At 47.5% G+C, this 22,682-nt stretch overlaps 1 protein-coding gene across 2 annotated transcripts; it reads left to right on the forward strand.

Moving 5' to 3' along the window:
- The first annotated feature begins 2,191 nt into the window (after positions 1-2,191).
- On the forward strand, positions 2,192-21,646 carry C15H20orf96 (chromosome 15 C20orf96 homolog). 2 transcript variants are annotated; one of them, XM_022592765.3, is made up of 10 exons: positions 2,192-2,354; positions 2,926-3,043; positions 10,490-10,602; positions 15,060-15,218; positions 15,703-15,802; positions 16,715-16,872; positions 16,953-17,054; positions 17,216-17,302; positions 18,028-18,146; positions 21,298-21,646. In XM_022592765.3, the coding sequence occupies exons 2-10, from the start codon at positions 3,016-3,018 to the stop codon at positions 21,356-21,358; spliced, it is 927 nt and encodes a 308-aa protein (XP_022448473.2). In that variant the 5' UTR covers positions 2,192-2,354; positions 2,926-3,015; the 3' UTR covers positions 21,359-21,646. The 2 variants fall into 2 exon arrangements, with proteins under 2 accessions (XP_022448473.2, XP_089752793.1); XM_089896667.1 differs by lacking the exon at positions 2,192-2,354 and having other exon boundaries at positions 2,396-3,043.
- Positions 21,647-22,682: the final 1,036 nt, after the last annotated feature.

A 22,682-nucleotide genomic window follows, 5' to 3' on the forward strand; every position in this document is an offset into this window, starting at 1 on the left:
TCTACCACATACTGCTACCTCCTACTTCTTATCGGTTTCCTGGCAGAACTTCCCTGCTGCAGTGCTGTGGCTCTGCAAATGGGGTGCCTGACATAGTGCTTCCCTCAGCCCTAGGGGCAGCTGGGAGGGTCTTGAATGGCCAGAGTATCCATGCTGATTGCTTTTGCCATAGCAGTCCCTTCTGTTGACCACAGCGTGCAGTGCTATTTATAACATTTTCCTATGATTTTTAAGAGGGGGAGAAGGTTGGGAGCTCTGGCCTTGTGGTCTATAGTAACATTCCCCTATTAGAGTGTGAGTGCTTTTAAATTATTTGCTCCCTCCAATTTATTTTTTATTTTTTAAATTAATTAATTAATTTCCAATTTATTTTTTAAACTGGAACGCACTTTAAAATCTGTGCTCTATCTAGCAAATCTGGGGTGTGGAGAGAGAACTGGAGTGGGGTAAGGGTGGGAGCTGGTACTGTAGTCCCAGAGTGAAAGTGGGGTATATGTTTGTACGGGTGGTGGTAGTAGTAAGCGGTCTTATTCCAGATTACTTTGAAGGTATTGCTGACAGATTTGGTTGTGGGATGAGGATGAGTCAAAAGATGAGTTAAGAATGACTGCAGGGGAATTCCCTGGAGGTCTAGGTCCAGTCGTTAGGGCTCCGCGCTGCAGGCAGCATGTTTGATCCCTGGTGGGGGGAAATAAGATCCCTCATGCCGTGTGGTGCGGGAGAGTGGGGGTGGAGAATGAAAAAGAATGACTCCAGAAAAAGAGTTGCCACTTTGAGTTGGGGAAGAATGCTTTTGGGGAAATATTCAGTGTTAGAGTTGCCCCTTAGGCGCCCAGGTGGAGATGTTGAATAGGCAGTTGGATGTATGTGTCTGGAATTCAATGGAAAGGCTACAGAAGTGAGTCTGGGAGGCATCTAGAGTTGGCATCTGAAGTCACAAGACCGGAAGGGAGCACAAATGTAGTGAGAATGGACAGAGAAAAAGAGAGGGCTCGGTCTGAGTCCTGGGGCGACCTGGGAGTAAAGGGAGAAGAGGAGAAACCAGGAAAGGAGAAGTAGGTAGGAAGCAACACAAGACAGTGGTTTGCGGGACACCAGTTTAGAAAGTGTGTCAAGAAGGGAGTGATCTGTTGTGTCAAATGCTGCAGACAGGCTGAGTAAGATGAGGGCTGAGAGGTGACCGTGGGGATTAGCAAAACGGAGGTCACTGGTAGTGTTGACAGGGGCAGTTCCAGAGGAGAGGTGGAGAGTGAAAGCCTGACTGAACAGGCGGAAAGGAATGGGAAACAGTAGGCAAACCTCTCCAGAAGTTTTGCTGTAAAGTGAAGCAGAAACAGGAGGGTAGCTGGATGCTAAGTGGTCACTTTTTTTAATAGGAGAAATTAAAATATGTTGGTAAAGCGATGAGAATAATACAGAGGAAGGGGTGATGGAGAAAACGGGGAGAATTGCCCAGGGAATATCATAGAGAAAATGAGTGAGGACAGGATTCAGTGCACGATTGTAGGAATCGGTGTCAGTAGGCAGTTTACACAGTCTCAGGAGGGAGGCATGTAGGTGGGTAAATGAAGTGATGTGAAATTATGAGTTTACTGAGCCCCGTGATTTTCCTCGTAAAATAGGAAGCAACGTCATTAGCCAAGAGTAAGGATGGGGAAGGAAGTGATGGAGGTTTGCTGAGAGAAGAAATATGACTTGATTCTTTAGCATGATAGGCTGGGCCAGCTGAGGGGAATTTGAAACCACGATGAGAAGAATGTGGAGAGAGCTACTTTTTCCCTTGCGATATTCGTTCCTCTAGGCGCTCGGTAGTCTGCGTCCGTTTCCTTGGAGACCAAGACAGGCAAGAAAGCGGCAGGTCTCGCTGGGAAGTTTGAGTGGCCTTGGTTACCGCGCGACCCACGCTGAGACAAGGAAGTTGGAGAAGCCGAACAAATAGGCATCCCAAAAGATCGGGGCCCCAAGGCCTCCGGACTCTTCTTCCATTCCCCCTAATGGCGCGCGTCTTTCCGAAGTACGTAAAAGGCGTATGGAGGGGCTGTGGACCGCGCATGCGTGCGCCCAACCTATCTCTGGCTGGGTCCTCGCCGGGTGTTGTCCCAAGGCCTTTTGACCCCGCCCTCCCCCCGCCCCCGGCCCTATCTCCCGAGCCCCGCCTCTCCCTCGAGTTCTCCAGCTCCTGCTTGGCTTGTGTCCCTAGTGGGTGAGGTTTCGGCTTCGAGACCCCATGCCAGTTTCACGTTTGCTGCTTGCATCCCGTGGGTTGGGAATGATGGGAGTTCTTTCCCGCCCCAACACTTTCCAGACTCAACCACGCTGGGATTTGCTCCACAGTCCCCCAGTTCCAGGTTCTGGTGAGTCCAAGAGGGCTAGGGAAGGTATGTGGGTGGGGCTTGCTGACCCTGGGCTTGCAGTCAGCTTGCTCTCAACGCCCACGGCGGTGACTGTCCTGGGCCATAGAATCCAGAAACGTGGATTCCAGGCCCGGCTCTGTCGTGCATTTGCTGTGGGACACGGGGTGTGGCTCTGAAGCTCAGTTTCTCACCACCTATCAGGATGTAAGGGTGTATTATGCTGCTCTCTTATTTATCTCTGATTGCTTCCCTGTTGGGTCTTTTCCATGCCTTCTGTTTCTCACAGTTCTTAGCACCTCCCAGCCGATGTGCTTAGTAAATTCTGGCTGGCAGCTGAAAAAGTGATAGCTAACACTTATGGAACACTTACCACATGCTTTACAAATATCATCTTTTGGAATTTTTGTACCAACCTGTGGAGGTAGCTTTTATAATTAGATCCAGTTTACAGATGAGAAAATTGAGGCTCAGAGAGGTAAATCCACTTGATCAAGGTTACAGATATCTGTAAGGGGGTAAGCTGGGATTTGAGCCCATGAGTTGTGTGACTGATTTGTGTTGTGTCTGGTAGGATTATGTTCCATGGCAGCGGTCCAAACAGAAAGCCAAGCCATCTACTCTGCCTCCAATCCCACGAACTGTCAACACTAAGAAAAGCAAAATGAAGACCTGGACTACCGTCCAGCCAGGTGGGCAGAGGCACTTGGGTGCTGGTGGAGTTGGGGACAGGATGGAGTGGATGCTCTTGGCCCTTGGTGACAACATTTATATCAGGGTAGGCTAACTGCTATAACAAACAATCCCCAGATTTCAAGTATTAATACAGAAACATATTTCTCATTTATGTCGAAGTACATTTGTGGATCTAGCGGGGAGGGAGTAATCTTTTTCATGTGATCATTCAGGGATCTAGGCTCCTTCACCTTGTGGCAATGACATTTTTTAAGGCCTTGAAGTCCTCTGCTGGGTACTTTTGCATCCAGCAGAGAGAGAAGAGGGAGAGCAAGAGTATGGATGATCCTGTGGGTATTTCTTTTTCAGGGCATAGACTTGAAGTGACACACATCACTTCTACTCATATTCCAGTGTCCATAACTCAGTCACATGCCTACCCTTAACCACAAGGGAAGATGGGAAATATAGTCCAGCTATGTGTCCAGGAGGAAAAGAAATCAGGGTTTGGTGAACTTGGGATAATCTCTGCCACATCACTGTCATGCCTTCCAGGGGAGTTCAGAGGCCTTGGCTCTGCCATCCTCTCTCTTGGGAAAGTGAGAGAGATGAATGAGTTTTTGTTTTCTCATTTGGAAAATGAGGACACTAATCCTTACCTGATAGGATTGTTGTGAGAATTAAATGAGAAGATCTGTATAAAGCATTGCTATTCAGACCCAACACTCCTTTTAATGATAAATATTACAAATATTTTGTAATATTCCTTTAGTATCCTGAAATAAACTTCATAGATAATATAACCTACCTACATATATAATTTTTAAATATTAATTTAATACCATAACTGTAAAGGAAATGGAAAGTTATTTATAGTTAAATAAAGTATATTTCAGTATGTACATGCTCAGAATGGAGTCCACTAGAAGACATTAGAAAGTCATCAGAAGCTTACTCATAGATGTGGAGTCATGGTGAACATAACAGTTGCAAATGCAGAGTGACACACGGTGGGAAATCAGGGACTCAACATACCAAGAGGGATTTTTCATTGCAACTGTGATTTCCAAAGTGGTGCCCATCTCTTGGTAAAGTTCTAAACAAAAAAAGCACAATCTACCCTTGATTGTAGCTGCTTTCTTGGAAAATTCAGCATTATAGTAAAACCCTGAAAAATATTCTTTGTGGCTATATGTAAAACAGAGTCAGGTTCTGGGATCAGATTGTTATAAATAGGGGTTTTACCTATGTCATATCTAGTAGGACTTAGGAGAGTTATGGAGGACAGGAGAATTCTATGTTCTGTGGGATTGTCCTGTTCTGGGGGATATCTCGTGTCCCTGGCCCCCACCTATAGATGCCAGTTGGGCCCCCAATGAGAACCCACAGATTCCCCCCCCGCCAATATATCTAAAACACCCCTGTTGAGAGTCATTGATATAAAGTGATGAGCACAAGACCTGGTGGTAGTTTTTGTTTTTGTTTTTGTTTTTTTTTGCCGTACGCAGGCCTCTCACTGTTGCGGCCTCTCCCGTTCCAGAGCACAGGCTCCGGACGCGCAGTCTCAGCGGCCATGGCTCACGGGCCCAGCCGCTCCGCGGCATGTGGGATCTTCCCAGACCAGGGCACGAACCCGTGTCCCCTACATCGGCAGGCCGACTCTCAACCACTGTGCCACCAGGGAAGCCCAAGACCGGGTGTTAGTGACAGAATTTTTGTCTTTGGTCCTAGACCCTATTCAAACAGCATCTACAAGGAAGCTCTTGCCCTTTTCTTTCACTGGGGAAGCGGTGAGGTATGTAACAGACACACCCACAAACAGAACAAGAGCAGTTACCATATACCAACCACTTACTATGTGCTAGATACTGTTCTCGACACTTTACACCTATCACTTCATTTAATCTTCCCAACAACCCCATGAGGTGAGTGCTGTTGTTATCACCTCCTCTTACAGATGAGGAACCTGAGGCAGAGACAGGTGTAACTCCCAAGGTCACAGGTAGGATGGGCACATCCAGGCTGTGATATTTGGCAGTTTGGCTCCAGGACCCACAGTCAACCACTGGAGAAATGAAGTAAAAAATAAATGTAAAATGTAAAACAGTAAAACTTTTAGGAAAAAACATAGGAGAGAAAAATCTTTGGGACTGATGGCCAAGTGAAGAGTTCTTTGACTTTACACAAACAGCTGGATCCATAAAAGAAAAATGAAATAAACGGACAAGTTGGACTTCATCAAAATGTAAGACTTTTGTTCTTTGAAAGACTCTGTTAAGAGTATGAAAAGACAAGCTACAGACTTGGAGAAAATGTTTGCCAACCACATATCTGACAAAGGACTGCTTTGTAGAATATATTGGGAACCATCAAAACTCACTAGAAAAACAATTCAGTTAGAAAATGGGCAAAAGACATGAAGAGGCATTTCACCCAAAGAGGAAATACACATGGTAAATAAGCACATGAAAAGATGTTCAACATCATTATCCATTAGGGCTATGCAAATTAAACCAAAAAGAGGTGTCACTGCACACCTATCAGAATGGGTAAAATGGAAAATAGTAGTAACACCAAATGTTGGCAACGAGGAGAAACTGGGTCATGCATACATTGCTTGTGGGTATGTGAAATGGAGCTGCCATTCTGGAAAAGAATATGGCAGTTTCCTATGAAACTAAACACACATTTCCCATAATGGTCCAACAATTGCACTCTTGGGCATTTGTTCCAGAGATGTGAAACTTATGGTCACACAAAAACCAGTGCAAGAGCATATCCAAAAGGGTAAAATACCTTAGGTAGGAATAAACCTACCTAAGGAGACAAAAGACCTGTATGCAGAAAACTATAAGACACTGATGAAAGAAATTAAAGATGATACAAACAGATGGAGGGATATACCATGTTCTTCGACTGGAAGAATCAACATTGTGAAAATGACTCTACTACCCAAAGCAATCTACAGATTCAATGCAATCCTTATCAAACTACCACTGGCATTTTTCACAGAACTAGAACAAAAAATTTCACAATTTGTATGGAAACACAAAAGACCCCGAATAATAAAGCAATCTTAAGAAAGAAAAATAGAGTTGGAGGAATCAGGCTCCTTGACTTCAGACTATACTACAAAGCTACAGTAATCAAGACAGTATGGTACTGGCACAAAAACAGAAATATAGATCAATGGAACAGGATAGAAAGCCCAGAGATAAACCCACGCACATATGGTCACCTTATCTTTGGTAAAGGAGGCAAGAATATACAGCGGAGAAAAGACAGCCTCTTCAATAAGTGGTGCTGGGAAAACTGGACAGCTACATGTAAAAGAATGAAATTAGAACACTCCCTAACACCATACACAAAATAAACTCAAAATGGATTAAAGACCTAAATGTAAGGCCAGACACTATAAAACGCTTAGAGGAAAACATAGGCAGAACACTCTATGACATACATCACAGCAAGATCCTTTTTGACCCACCTCCTGAAATGGAAATAAAAACAAAAATAAACACATGGGACCTAATGAAACTTAAAAGTTTTTGCACAGCAAAGGAAACTATAAACAAGATGAAAAGACATCCCTCTGAATGGGAGAAAATATTTGCAAATGAAGCAACTGACAAAGGATTAATCTCCAAAATTTACAAGCAGCTTATGCAGCTCAATATCAAAAGAACAAACAACCCAATACAAAAATGGGCAGAAGACCTAAACAGACATTTCTCCAAAGAAGATATACAGATTGCCAACAAACACATGAAAGGATGCTCAACATCACTAATCATTAGAGAAATGCAAATCAAAACTACAATGAGGTATCACCTCACACCAGTCAGAATGGCCATCATCAAAAAATCTACAAACCATAAATGCTGGAGAAGGTTTGGAGAAAAGGGAACCCTCTTGCACTGTTGGGGGAAATGTAAATTGATACAGCCACTATGGAGAACAGTATGGAGGTTCCTTAAAAAACTAAAAATAGAACTACCATACAGCCCAGCAATCCCACTACTGGGCATATATCCTGAGAAAACCATAATTCAAAAAGAGTCATGTACCAAAATGTTCATTGCAGCTCTATTTACAATAGCCAGGACATGGAAGCAACCTAAGTGTCCATCGACAGATGAATGGATAAAGAAGATGTGGCACATATATACAATGGAATATTACTCAGCCATAAAAAGAAACGAAATTGAGTTATTTGTAGTGAGGTGGATGGGCCTAGAGTCTGTCATACAAAGTGAAGTAAGTCAGAAAGAGAAAAACAAAGACAGTATGGTAACACATATATATGGACTCTATAAAAAAATAAAGGTTCTGAAAAACCTAGGGGCAGGACAGGAATAAAGATGCAGATGTAGAAAATGGACTTGACACTGGGAGGGGGAAGGGTAAGCTGGGACAAAAAGAGAGTGGCATGGACATATGTACACTACCAATGTAAAATACATAGCTAGTGGGAAGCAGCCACATAGCACAGGGAGAGCAGCTTGGTGCTTTGTTACCACCTAGAAGGGTGGGATAGGGAGGGTGGGAGGGAGACGCAAGAGGGAGGAGATATGGGGATATATGTATATGTATAGCTGATTCACTTTGTTATACAGCAGAAACTAACACACCATTGTAAAGCAATTATACTCCAATAAAGATGTTAAAAAAAAAAAAGGCGATGTGGTGTGTATACACACACAGACGCACACACACAGACACACACACACAGGAATACTACACAGCCATAAAAAAGAATGAAATAATGCCATTTGCAGCAACATGGATGGACCTAGAGATTACCATACTAAGTGAAGTGAATCAGAAAGACAAATATCGTATGATATCATTTATATGTGGAACCTAAAATATGATACAAATGAACTTATTTACAAAAGGGAAACAGACTCACAGACATAGAAAACAAACTTATGGCTACCAAAGGGGAAAGGTGGGTGTAGAGATAAATTAGAAGTTTGGGATTAGCAGATACAAACTAGTATATATAAAATAGATAAACAACAAGGTCCTACTGTATACCATAGGGAACTATATTCAATATCTTGTAATAAACTATAATGGAAAAGAATATGAAAAGTATATATATATATATATATAATATATATAATTGAATCACTTTGCTGTACACCAGAAACTAAGACAGCTTGTAAATCAACTGTACTTCAATTTAAAAAAGTGAAAAAAAAAAAAGTGCATGAAAGTTCCAGAGTAGCCTTATTCATAATTCAAACCCCCAAACTGGAAACAATCCAGATGTCCTTTAATGAGTGAGTTGTTAAACAAACTATGGTGGGCTTCCCTGGTGGCGCAGTGGTTGGGAGTCCACCTGCCGATGCAGGGGACACGGGTTCGTGCCCCGTTTTGGGAAGGTCCCACATGACGCGGAGCGGCTGGGCCCGTGAGCCGTGAGCCATGGCCGCTGGGCCTGTGCGTCCGGAGCCTGTGCTCCGCAACGGGAGAGGCCGCAGCGGTGAGAGGCCCGCGTACCGCAAATAAAACTCCCCAAAACAACAACAACAACAAAAAACAAACGATGGTACATCCATTCCATAGCATGTAGTACTGTTCAGCAAGAAGGAGGAAAGAACTTTTGATACATTCACTAACTTGATGAATCTCCAGAGAATTATGCTGAGTGAAAAAAGCCAATCTCAGAAGTGACATACTGTATGATTCCATTTGTATAACCATCTGGGAATGACAGAATTTGTAGAAATGGAGAACAGATTAGTGATTGACATAGGTAGGGGGAGCATGGAAGGGGAGGGAAGTGGGTGTGGCAATAAAAGGCAGCATAAGAGATCCTTGTGGTTGTGGAAATGTTCTGTCTTTCAGTGTTCTGGTTGTGATATTGTACTTAGTTTTGCAAGATGTTACGGTCGGGAAAAATTGGGTTAAGGGAACATAGGATTTCTCTGCATTATTTCTTAAGTAAATGTAATCTGAATTTATTTAAAAATAAAAAGTTTAATTACAAAAATAATAAATCAGGGCTACCACCATTAATGAAAAGAAATACTCCTTATTAAAGCAATAAATCTTGCTAAGTATTTAAGTTCAGCTTACAAATGTTATAATTTTTAAAAACCCTTGTGAAGGGGGTTTTGGAAGTTGGTTAATTAAATTCTCCTAAATCGTTTAAGCCGCCTTTAAAATTTAATATATTCACTTTCATTTTCAAAGAGTTCACTTGTTCTGATGAACAAAACCGTTGGGTATTTAATGTAAGTCTTGTATATCTAATAAATAAACTTCTAAATATGGATAATCTTATGTTCATTTAAAAGTTGTAATTTATACACATTTAATAAGAGTGTATTAAACCTTTCAACTTGAAACAAATCTAAATCAAAATCTCACTTACACATTTTAAATTAGAACCACAAAATTAATCTATTAATCACTCCATCTCTCAAACAATACAATTAAGTACCAGATACATACAGATAATTCATAACTTTAACACAAAATTACTCTAATTTTACTTTGTCACTTCAACACTTAATACTAAATTAAGGATATTGATCCATAAAAGAAATAATATTTTTCAAAAATGAACTGGGTTGCACCTCCAACAGAGATGTTGGCGGGGGCTGACAAGGCAGCAGTAGCGTTTGTGATCATCTGTGTGATTTGCCTCATAACTGCGCAGGACGCGTGGAGAGGAAGCAGGGATTCTCAGGACATGCCCTCCTAATGCCTTCTTCCGATCTGAATTATTTTCGTGTACTTCTCATCTGGCAGGACCACAGCTTTTACAGGTATTCCGGAGACAGCTGGTTAGCATTTTGCACGGCTCCTGTGCCTTTATCTGATGCTGTGGTCCTGATCCCAATTCTCAGGTCATTGGTAATAACAGTGACAGCTAGTAATTTATATTTAGCACTGAATATGGGTTAGGCACTATTCCAAATACTTTATAGTAACTTCTTTTTAAATTTCACTACAACTCTGTGAGGTAGGCATGATGATTATTTCTGTTTTACAGATGGGAAAGCTGAGGGACAGAGAGGTCATGTGACCTGCCCAAGGTCATATAGCTAGTAGAAGGCAGAATCCAGATTCAAACCCAGGCTGTCTGCTTCATTAGTTGTTGCTATTAACCCCTACCCCTTCTGAGCTTGCCACCGGCCAGCTTGGTGGGAGAGATTGGGGATGTCTGGCCATCTCCTGCTGCTACCCCTCTCCTCCCCTCTGTTCAACCCCACCGTCACTGTGGTATGTGGAAGTCTCCTGGGCTTCTCTGTCCTTTATAACAAGGCTCAGAGTGGGGCCTGGGAGCTAACTGATGGATGTGAGCTTCATTCCTCAGTCTCACTGTCGTATATTATAAGGACATGAGTGGATGGCATTGGGGTTTCTCATGGCTGGTGCATTCCCTGGGACCTAACCCCAGACCTGCCTCTACACTCACACTCTCTCTGTCCTTTCCTATACCCTAGGGTTGCAATCCAAGCCCACCTTGTGGATGACAAGTCAGCCGAGGAATCCACTAGAACTGCGCGGAGGAAAGTTGGACTCGGGGAAGACACAGACCAAAATCCGACTAGTGAGAGTATGACGAGCATCTTTCCGCAGGCACCAGGGCCCAGGGCAGGGGGCGGAGGATGGTGATAGCAAACACGCACTGAGCACTTCATGGGTGCCTGACTTGACCCCTCATCCTCACAGCAACCCCGTGGGCACGCTTATCATCATCCCTCTTCTACAGATGGGGAAACCGAGGTGCAGGGAGATGACACAGACCACGCAGCTAGAAAATGCAGTACCAGGGGTCAAAGCCAGTTAGGCAAACAGCAGTTTGCCTTTGTTTTTGTATTTTTTGGCCGCGCTGCAAGGCATGTGGGATCTTAGTTCCCTGACCAGGGATCGAACCTGCGCCCCCTGCATTGGGAGCACAGAGTCTTAACCACTGGACCACTAGGGAAGTCCCTTGCCTTCGTGTTTAAGACTCAGGAAAATGATCAGAATCACTTTTTTTTTAACATTAATGACTGCAATGCATTAAAACATGAAATACATGAACATCTATGAAAGAACAAATAAAACCAACTCGCTGTTCACCTTTGGAGGATCCCAGGGAAACAAATCACTAATTTTTTTTTTTTACTTAAAACAATAGAAATTTATTGTCTCACAGTTTTGGAGGCCAGAAGTCCAAGATCAATGTGTTGGCAGGACTATGCTCCCTCGGAGCAGAATCACTTTTTATTTTACTGCATTAGGAGCACAATTTAGTGGCTTTTGTTCATTTTAAAATTTCCAGTAAATCAGCCTTTCACGGAATACAGTACATCTTAAAGCAAGGCTTGGGAGCTTTTGCTATTAAAAATTTTCACATCAACTAATAGAACTTCTGATAATTGACTTTCTTACCATCCATTGTTTTTTTTATGGCTTCTGAACATTGTTTCAAAGTACTTGAAATGACTAGAAGAAGAGGGGGCTTTTGTGTCCATAGGAGAAAGTAAAATACCAAATACTATAAATGCTACAAAATACTATAGAAGAATTCTTAACTTCTTCAGGAAAGTTTTTAATATGATGAGTCAATGAACAATGACTGTTATATGAAGAAATAGGGGAAAATGTATTTGCCTTGAAACCTTTTTTTTCCTTTAACCTTCAATTTTGCAAAAATGGTTTAGAGGCAGCCCTGCATTCGTAAAGTAGGAACTCATATTTCTGATGTTATTTTTTTTATTTTTATTTTTTTGTGGTACGCGGGCCTCTCACTGTTGAGGCCTTTCCCGTTGTGGAGCACAGGCTCCGGACGTGCAGGCTCAGCGGCCATGGCTCACGGGCCCAGCCGCTCCGCGGCATGTGGGATCTTCCTGAACCGGGTCACGAACCCGTGTCGCCTGCATTGGCAGGCGGACTCTCAACCACTGCGCCACCAGGGAAGCCCTCTGATGTTATTTTTATCCTGACTTTAGAAGGGTTTATGTGTTTTTGTTTGAAACATGAACTTGGGACAATTGGCTCTAAAAGTTGTGCTCCTAACCAGTTCCTAATACTGTCTCTTGTAATCATTCATTTGTTTAGTCAACAAATATTTGAGCACCTACTATGTTCCAGACCCTGTTCTAGGTGTGGGGATTCACCAGTGATGTGGACTCTGACCTTAGGGAGCTCACATTCTATTCGGGGAGACAGACAATAAGTAAGACAGATAAAAATGTAATATGTGTAGTGAGGGTTAAGAGCTATGAAGAAGTGTAGAATAAGGTTAGGGGCTAAAGAGGCACAGAGGATGGAGTGGCCATGACTTTTAGGAGGGTGGTCAGGGAAGGCTGCTAAGGTGGTGACATCTGAGGGGGAATGTTCCAGGCCGAGAAACTGGAAGTGCAAAGGCCCTGAGGTTGGTGTGAGGTCAGTGATGGGCCAGGTGATGAGGAAGAAAGATGGTGGGCTGTGGGGGGAAGGAGATAGCTTGTATACAGCCCTGTAGTCCATGATTAGGCTTTGTGTTTGCATAGAGTAAGGCAGGATGACCCTGGAGGATTCTGAGTAGAGTGGGGAAATGATCTGACTTAGATTTTCACAGGAGTCCTTGGGCTGCTGCTGCTGTGTGCAGAACGGGCTGTGGGGACAAGGGGGAAACAGAGCAAGGGAGTAGAAATGACTCAGTTGGTTTGTTCTTGGATATGAAGTAGGATCCTGACTCTGCCCCTCAGCCTTAGGACAGTCACTTATTCGATCAACAACTCCTGAGAGAATGCCTACGATATGCCAGGCACCAAGCCGGGTGTTGGGGACACAGCCGTGAACACGGCCCTTAGAATTTGTGCTATGACGGAGCTTATACTTTAGTGGGGAGACACATAATAAATGAATTAAAACCCCCAAAGAATAGTACCCATCAGTGTATTCAACCCATACTTATGGAGCTCCAGGCACTGTCCTGTGTGCTGGAGATACATACAGCTGTGGCAAAACAACCAAAGCCCCTGCCCTCCTGGCTGTAAAATTCTAGTTGAGTAGACAGACACGAAACAAGATAATAAGAAAAACATGTTATGTTTGGTAGTGATGAGTCCTAGGAGAAAAATAAATTGGGAAAAGGGGAGACATAATTACAAACTGTAATTATGTAATTACAAATTGGGTAAGGGTCAGGACGGCACAAAGCAGGGTTTCTACCCTAGAGCTGGTGGTCAGGGAAGATCCATTTCTAGAGCAGAGGTCATTAATTCTACACTTTATCAGAATCACCTGGGAGTGGGGCTCAGTGGGCCCCAGACTCAGAGACTGGCATTTTTCACAAGATGCTTCTGGTCCCTGTGGGCCATATTTGGAGATGTTTTGGTCTGGAGATGTGAAGGCAAGATGGTGGAGTGGCTAGGAGCCCAGACTTCAAGGACAAGGGCTCTGTGATCAGTGACCTTGGGTAAGGTACTGCATCTCTCTGACCCTCAAGTTCTGCTTCTCTAAAATGGGGATAATAATAGTCCCAAGTGGGCTTCTCTGGTGGCGCAGTGGTTGAGAGTCCACCTGCCGATGCAGGGGACACGGGTTTGTGCCCTGGTCCGGGAAGATCCCACATGCCGCGGAGCGGCTGGGCCCGTGAGCCGTGGCCGCTGAGCCTGCGCGTCCGGAGCCTGTGCTCCGCAACGGGAGAGGCCACAACAGTGAGAGGCCCGCGTACCGCAAAAAAAAAACAAAACCAAAACCAAAAATAATAGTCCCAAGTGAGGTAGTGCATGGGAAGTGCTTAGCATACTTTAGAGTTCATAATAAGTACGCTGTGCATTTGCACTATTACTCATTTATTGTGTGAGGAATATGGCAGCTGAGGGCTATAGGAAGAGGTAGTTTCTAGCAAAGGACAGAGAAATGAAGAACAGAAGGAATAAAGAAGAGAGCACATAGCCTGGCAGAGGTGGAGGGTGAGAACCGGTGAGAATGGTGACTCGTCACTGAGTGTGTGAGACGCGCCACTAAGCGGCTTGATTGTGAATATTACCTCATCTGTTTTTTATAGCAGCAGCTCTCTGAAGCCGGTATTAGTTTCCTAACATACGGAATGAGTACAGCAGGGTTCTGGGAGGCTAACTAACGTGCCCAGGTTCCCTTAGGTGGGAAGTGGCAGGGCTGGCATTTGAACCAAGGCGTGTCGAGGCCTAACATCCAAGTCTTGATCACTGTGGGGTTCAGCCCGCCTTGCAGCCTTAGGCCCACTCAGCTCCTCATCTTAGTGTGGTGGAAAGGTAGACATTGGGAGTCAGAAGTCTGCCTTTCGAGTTCCGGTGCCACTACTTCCTGTCTGTGCAACTTTGGGGCAGTCATGTAACCTGCCTGAACATCCATCCACCTATCAGTAAAATAGAGCTGGGGAACATAGGGTTGTTGGAGGGTAAGCTGATACCCTGAGCCGCCTGCTGAGTGAGGCGCCCTCAGCAATTGTTCTTGTTGTTATTATTATTGTAGGTTATGTGTACCTGCTTGGGGGCCCTTAGGCAAGTCCCTTAATCCCTTAGAGGCTTATTCTTTTCCCAGGGGCTGTTGTATGAAACAATCCTCGCTCAGCTCAGCTGCCTGACGAGAAATGGTAGCGATTATCATCCACTCTGCCTCTCCTGCTTCTTCTCCAGACAAGGCCCGTCTCCTCGGCCATCTTCTTTCCTACTTGGGCGTTTTCTGTTATTGCTAGTACTATATAGTTCATCGATTCTAAGAAGCCATTGATAATAAGGTGTACCTTTATCTTAATTACCCACTAATAAAATATTTGTCAATTAGACTGTAACACGCCACCAACTGTAAGATATATCCCCACCTCAGAGTGTAAAATTATGGGAAAATGGGTGTTTCAGAAAGGATGAAATAATTCAAGGTGCTCTGACCCGCAGACAATGGGGAACCGCCGCCCAGCTCGGGTGACATTTACCAGTCGAGGCCGCAAGGGGGCGGATTGCGGCGGGAGGGAAGTGGTCCCTAGGCTCCCGGAGGTTCCGGCCAGCTCCGCGCATCACGAAACACTGCCCCCCTTCCCTGTTCCTCCGCTTGCAGACGATGCTCAGGAACCGGCGAACCGCGCACCAGGAGCTCTGCAACCACGAGGACTTCCTCACCAAGCTCTGTGGGGAACTGATCAAGACCATCCAGGACACGGACGACAGCTCGGCCCTGAAAGTGAGGGTGATGCTGCAGCAGGAGGACGTCTTCACGGTGAGCCCCCACCGTGGCCCCGCAGCCCTGCCTCTGCCCTGCGTTGCGGTCCAGCCCGCGACGCCGCCCTCCTGAGCGCTTGGGCGCCCTCTCCTGCTTTCTCCCGGCCTCTCCCGGCCCATTGCGCAAGCTGCTTCCTCCATGTGGAGGATACATCTCTTACACATTCCGCCCCCACCCCCCCACCCCCGCCCCGGCCCACCTACCTGGGCTTTGGAATCAGACTGGGGGTGGCGGGGGGTGGGGACTCATGCCCATCAGCACTTATTAGCTGGAAGAGTTTGGGTTAACCTCTGAGCCCTGTAAATCTGGGGCACGACAGCACCCACCCCGAAGAGGAGCTGTGCCTGGCACACAGTATGTGTGGGGTTGGGTTTGGAGACTCCTCTGAGGAAGTGCTGAGTCCTCTGACAGTCCGTGCTTTGGCCGCACCAGTGGAGGCTTGGGGTGAGCTGACCCTCCTCCCCACCCCCCACTCCCACAGACCATCGCTGACATCTTGGAGTACTCAAACGAGAAGAAGCTGCACCAGATGAAGTGTGAGCTTCAGGAATGGGAGGAGAAGGAGGAATCCAAGATACACAGTAAGAATCCCTGGGGCTGACTCCCTGACCCTCGCCTGGCCCTCTGTGGAGGTCAGCTGCTGGGCATTCCCCTTGCACCTCCCTTTCGGAAACCATCAGGCCCATCACCTCCCTTCTGAGGCCGATGGGACTGCTAAGATGCACAGCTGACAGCTTACTTATCAAGCACTTAGCGCTTGTAGGCCCTACGTGCTTTGTTTTTATGGGCTCACTCTCCATCATTCCGACTACCCGTAAGGCAGGGAAGTTTTTCTTTTCTCCCATTTTACAGATGAGGCAACTGAGGGTAAGGGAAATGAAGTAGCCTGTTGAAGGTTATACAGCTAGGAGCCAGCATCCAATCCCAGCCTCCCTCTTTCTTGCCAGCGTCCCTCTGGGAGTCAGTGGCTGGAATAGGTCACTGGCCACAGACCTGCTGAGCCTGTGGTTTCTTTCCCCTGAGCAGACTAGAAGCCTTCTGAGGGGAGGGGCAGTGTGTCAGGCAGCCTCAGACGCTGGGGATCCTCTCCATGGAGGGTGGCAGGATAGACTGTCTTAATCCTGCCCTGGTCATGTCTTGGGAGCCAGTGTTGCCCCATTTCACTGGGCTCATTGCCTTGGGAGCATGTGTATGAGGGGACTGAGGTCCAGAGAGGGAGGGTCTTGGTGAGGGTCATGCAGTGACAGTGGCAGAGCCGGGGCTTGCCTAGGGATCTTGCTCTGGGATAGTTTCTTTCCTACCCAGTACTGCCTCTTCTCCTGTGAAGGTAAAGAGCTCTCTAGGGGCTTAACTGTCCACCACCTCCCAGCCTTGTGTGAACTTGCTTCAGCCCAGACCCCAATTCATTGGTCAAGGAGAGCTTTGCCTCTTGGGTCTCCCCAGGGGGGTTCTTGAGGGAGGATCCTGCCTTCTGTCCCTCCTGATCTCTTCAGATCTGGAGCAGCAGGTGGAACAGCTGGATGCCAAGATCGAGAAGGTCCACAAGAAAGTGAGCTTCATGAGCACTTACATGGACCGTGAGTATCCCATCAAGTCGGTCCAGGTTGCCAACCTTGTGCGCCAGCTGCAGCAGGTGAAGGACAGCCAGCAGGTAGGTGAGCCCATGGCCTTGCCTCGCCAGACCATGTGGGAGGCAGGGCTGGTGGCCAACACCCTCCTGCTGACCCCCAGGATGAGCTGGATGACCTCAGTGAGATGTGCAGAATGGTCCTGGCATCTATGTCCAACCAGATTCAGAATAAGAAAAAAAACCTACTGAGGTCTCTGGTGGTGGTGAGTAGCCAGCCACTGTGGCAGGTATCCAGGTCCTGCCCCCAGCCCTGCTTTTTTCCCTGTCCTCTGCCTCTAGGCCCCCCCACACACCCACCATGCTACCCAGTGCATGGTCGCCCCTGGGGCCAGACTTGGGGGCCAGACCTCTCCTTCCTCTGCAGAAAATCCAGCGTGTTCATCAGGAAGCGCTCCTGCAGAAGACTTGGAATAGCCGGCTCATACTGAAATACATGGACAAGTTCCGAGAAGTGAGTGGGCAGCAAAGGTGGTCGTCACCCCTGTGCTAGAGCAGGAGGGTGGGTGGTCCCCAGGACCTGTGGGAGTCAGGCTTGTCCTGATGTGGCGCTCATGAGGTCTCTGACTCTGGTGTTAGCCTTCCTCCTTGGCAGTGCCATTAATGCCACTTGTCATTCATCTGAGAAGGGGATTTGTGCTGGCCTAGGGTTTGCCTCATTAACCAACACCACCAGCCATGACCCAGCAGCACCATCGCCAAGCATCACCACACGACCATCACTTTAATTTCACTACCCAGCCCCGGTCTCCACCTCTTTAATTCTTGTCATTGACCATCACTCATGACCAGTGTTAATGAAATCCACCATCACCACCCTCTCGCGGTAATTTTCGTGATCTTGCACCTTCATCAGTTATCCGAGTGAATGGCCTTCATCATCTCCACCAGCCCCTGTTAATTCTCACTGTCAAGCTCTGCCACCCATTTGCAACCTGTCTCCCTTCTCCACGATCCCCTCACCCCTAACCGGAACCATCGAACATCGTCGGTAACTTGTGAGCCAGCCCCGCCCTGCACAGCGAGGACCCCCGTCTGGAGTCCGGAAGTCCCAGTGACAAAAGTGACAAAGCCCAGGCCATTTCTGTAGACGAATGAGCAATAATCCTTGTTCATTTTGCCCTTTTCTCCCTTTGGTTGGGGAATGTTTCGTTTCTCACTTTCCCCTGCTCTCCTCAGTTTATAGACCATTTTGAGGAGGAAATACCCATATTAAGGGCTGAGATGGAACAGCTCCAGTTTCAGATCTGGGAACCCCGAGAGATTGTATTTGCGGACATTCTGCTTCGGAGATCCAAGTATGTGATCCTTGTGTAGCTACCTCTTAAACTAGCCACGCTGTGGACTCGAAGAAGCTCTCTGTTCTCGGGGAAGGCAGCCTGGTGGAGGAGGCAGGTGGCTGGGTTTTTGCCTTGGCTTTGCCCCTGACTGTGTAGCAGATGTGACCTTTCCCATCTTTGGGCCTTAGTGTCCCATCTCTGCACAGCAGGCTGAGTTAGGTAATCTCTCTGGACCCTTTCAATTCCACATTCCACGTTTCAGCCAAGTGTGTCCACCCCTAAGCTCCTGGGGTGTTCAGGAAGACAGTGTTGAGTGGGGTGGTCGGCTCCAGAGACGAATGGCCTGGAAGGCACACTGCAGGGAAAGAAGGGTGTTCTCTCCGTGGGGCAGAATTCTGGGCCCCAAAGGAAGGACTTCCCTCCTTCCAAAACCAGTTCTCTGCCTGCCCTCCCTTGGGTCAGGCCCTCTGGGTCTGAGGGTGAGGATCCCACCAGGCCACGCCTCTCTATGTGGGGCAGATCTTACCATCCGCAAATTATTTCTTCTTCTTAGCTTCTATGTCTATCTCCTTCTCTTCCTCTCCCTTTCTTTCCTCCTCCTCTACCTCCTATTCTTCATTCTCCTCTTATTTTCCTTAAAAAGTACTGTCAAATTTATGATGTGCCTATGGAGTGCCAGGCACTGTGAGTGCAAGTAACCCTTGGCTCTACCACCATGGAGCCAAGGAGGGGACCAGACATTAATCGATAACGAGCCACCGACAAAGGTCCCGTGGCAGCTGACCCCAGAGCTGCTGAAGCAGAGGTATGGATGTGGCGCTGGCAGAGCGTAGCCCGGACAGAGAGGAGCCTGGAAGGTCAAGAGAGGCTTCCCTGAGAATGTGACAGTTTAAACCAAGGTCTGAAGGATGATGCATAGAAGTTCACTGGGCAAAAGGGGCTGAAGGGGGAAACTGAAGGAAGAACATTTCCAGGTGGTGGTGCTGGCGTCTTGGGGGTGTGGTGAGTAGGCACCATCGTCCTTATCTGAGCTCTGAACACATTGAAATAAGACTGAAAGGGGCAAGGCAGACATGGGCCAGACTCTCACTTTTATTCTGATAAAGCTGATTTTAGAGAATGTAGCAACAGCTTCTATCTCCAGATATCTTGGCTTCTGAATAGTGAACCCAGAATTAGGCAAATCGAGCTCCTTGGTCAGCTGTGTTGGAGCAGAGAGTGTCGTCCTTGCAGGTTGCTCGTTGCCGAGAGGGAACAGGGCACCCATGCCCCATCCTATTCTCCAGACTCACTGCTCAGGTCGTTGCACCCCTTTCCAGGGGCAGAGTGAGTAAAGAGAGGCCAGGAGCAGTATGCCTGCTGCTGCCCCTCCATGGGCAGGGAGACACCAGGAATGGGAAGAAGCTTTCTCCTAAAATGTGGGAGTGGCGCATCCCTAGGCAGAGCTTCTCCAACCAGAATGTGCACAGGAATCACCTAGAGATCTCGTTACAAAGCGGATGCTGAACCGGTAGGTCTGGAGTGGGGCTAAGGAGTCAGCATTTCTGAGAAGCTCCTGGGTGAGGCTGACGTTGCCAGTCCCTGGATCACAAGCCGAGCAGTGAGGCTGTGGAGCATGTGTGGTAGGAGGGAACTTGGCATTTACCAGGGGCTGAATGAGGCTGGAATGCAGAGTGGTGGGGAGGGTAACGGGGAGGAAGCAGGACAGCTCAGCCCCTAGGAACCTCCACGCAGGGCCCGGTAGACGGAGGGAAGAGTTTGGTACTTGACCCTGAAAGCAAAGGAATTGTAAGCTGAGTGGTGACATCAGATTTGCATTCCAAGAAGAGTTACTTTGAAAAGAGGGTGGAGAAGATATTGGAGAGGGGCCAGAGGAGGTGCTGGGAGTCTGGTTGGCAGTCGTGTGTGTAGAGGGGGGTCGGGAGTGGCTTGGCTAGGGTGGGTGGCAGAAGAGAGAGGAGAGATGGATGGAGTGGAGAAGTATTGAAGAAGGTAAACCCGTAGGCCTTGGTGATATTTGGATGTGGGAAGTCAAGGACAGGGAGGTGTCAAGAATGACCCCTGGGTTTCTGGCTTTTGTCACAGGGTGGGTAGTGGTGCCAGATCCAGAGAGAGGGAAGGCTGGGGCCGGGGGGTGAAGGATGCTTACGCAGGTCAGTCCGCAGTTGACTGGGACACTGAGTTTAATTTACAGAGACCTCAACGTGGAGCTGTCAGGTAGGCAGTTGGGGGTACGAGTGTAGATATCAGAAGACAGATACTGACTGGAGATGGAAATTTGGGCATTGCCAGTACAGAGATGCATTTTTTTTTTACTATTATTTTGAACAATTTCAAATATACAGAAAAGTCCAGAGAGTATTATGATGAATACCCAGTTACCCATCTAGATTTAGAAACAGTTATATTTTTGCCATATTGGCTTCATCTTCATTTCTTCCTTTTTCTTTCTTCTGAAATGTTGTAAATTGCAGACATCCTGACATTTCATGTCTAAATCCTTCAGCGTGCGTCAGTATGTACCATGAGAGTGGGTGAGAGAACTGGGAGGGAGAATGTAATCCTGGAGCCTTGGAAATGTTCGTGCTGGTCACTGAGATGGGAAGATAGTGCACATGGGAACCCACTGCTCTTGCTACTTTTACGGAAACAATAATGCCTGTCATTTACTGAGCACTTATTACATGCTGGCACAGTCTCATTTAATCGTCCCATCAGTGACTGAAGGTGGACCCTCCCCACTTGACAGATGAGGAAACGAGGCTCGCCTGGGGTCTGTCACATAGTGAGTGCTTGTTACATAGGTGCCCAGTGATGTCCAGAGGCTCAGAGGGGAGAAGCAGTGTGCTCAAGGTGACACAGAGTTAGGCTTCCAAACCAGTCATCCTGACTCCAGAGAGAGCGCTCGTCCTGAGGGGCCCCAGCACTTCAGAGCTGAGCTCTTGTTTCCTCTTGGCCTCAGAGCTCTGTGGGGCAACATGAGTCCTGCCAAACCAGTTCCTTTTCCATTTTGACGTGTGTGTGTGGGCGCGCGCACGCGCGCGCGCGCGCATGTGTGTGTATTTGCTGTAAGGTCACAGGTTGTGTTCCTCTGAGGCCATGCTCCCCTGCCTGCAGCTCTGGCGCCCCTGCTTGGTGTCTCACACCCCTCTTTGCTGTTTCCTACCAGGTGCAACCCTAACATGGACATCATCCTCAACATCCCTGTGGAAGAGCTGCTGCCCTTCTAGATGGTGGGGCGATGGGCCACCCCTCCCTCCCTGGTCCCTTCCCCACACCCAGAGCCTTGAGTTCTCTCCTTCCAAGACCACGTCCCCATCCAGACCCTGGTCTGCAGTTCCTTCCTTCCTCATACTCCCTCCCTCCGTCCTTTTCTTCCTTGCTTCTTCCTTTTTTCTTTCCGCTTCCTGCATCCCCCTCTCCCTCCATTCTTTTGGTTGGTGCTGCTACTTGAGCCAGGTAGGAATTCCTAGTCAAGTCTTTTTTACCAATAAAGCTGGATTTGCCTTTTGCCAGTGCCTGGGGCTTCCTGAGAAGCCTAGGTAGGAATGGATTTTGTCTTAAGATTAGGGGTGGGCAACTGTGCTGCCTGCATCTGGGGCTCCAAACTTCTTGAGAAGTGCTGGAGCGCCGCCCCCTGCCTGAGTCTCCATGGTTCTGTGGCTCCGGGCCACCCCCTCCCTGGTGCAGTGTGACTCCAGCTTCCCACCTGATTTGTGCCCAGACCTATTGAGGCCAGTTCCGGGGTGGAGGGGGGATTCCTTGAGTTTGATACACCTGGGAACTTGCTGGACCTTCACTGCTGCTGGCCATCTCTTTTCCAGTCCAGCCGTCTGTCTGTCCACCGCTTCTACCCCAACGGTGTATGGACGTGAACACCAACGCATCCTCAGGTACCTAGTCAGGCGCTGTTCCCTGCCACATACTCTTTCACGATGGACTTAAGAGGGGCGCTGCCTGGACCCGCCTCAAGCAAGGGCTTTTGCTCCGGTTACCGGGAGGGCCACTGGCAGGTGGCCTCCAGCTGCCAGTGCCTTCGGGCTTTGCCTTGGCTGCAGAGAGCCGGGCCTCTTCCCACCTTCCATGATACTTAATGTGCCAACACCAAAGGCTGTTCTGGCTCCAGGGCTGCTTGGAGGGTTGGCTGAAACTGCCCCTGGACCTGCACTGCAGCTTGACTCTTCCCTCTGCCCAGCCCTGTGTACCTCTCTCTCCTCCCTCCTTCAGCCGGTCCCAAGGGCACTCAGTAGTCAATGTCCTGTACCCTATGCTCTGTCTCAGAATTGGCCTCCCTGGGGACCCAGACTCTGCCCACTCCCAAGAGCCTCTGGCCGCTCACAGATCCGCTCTGTGTTGGGAGACTTTCGGTTACAGGTAACAGAACATCCAAGTCAAATTGGCCAAAACAATAAAGGGCTCAGGTACATAAATATTCTAGGTGAGGCGAGGCTTTAACCAGAAATCAAGCGACGGCACCAAGGGCCTAGTTTCTCTTTCTCTACTTTGTTCTCCAGGGTGTTTCCTCTTGCTGAGGTCAGCACTCCCTGTGGTCCC

This window comes from Delphinapterus leucas, chromosome 15 (genome assembly GCF_059928025.1).
Source record: "Delphinapterus leucas isolate spDelLeu-1000000601 "Yukka" chromosome 15, BTC_Dleu_Yukka2, whole genome shotgun sequence".
NCBI lineage: Eukaryota > Metazoa > Chordata > Mammalia > Artiodactyla > Monodontidae > Delphinapterus > Delphinapterus leucas.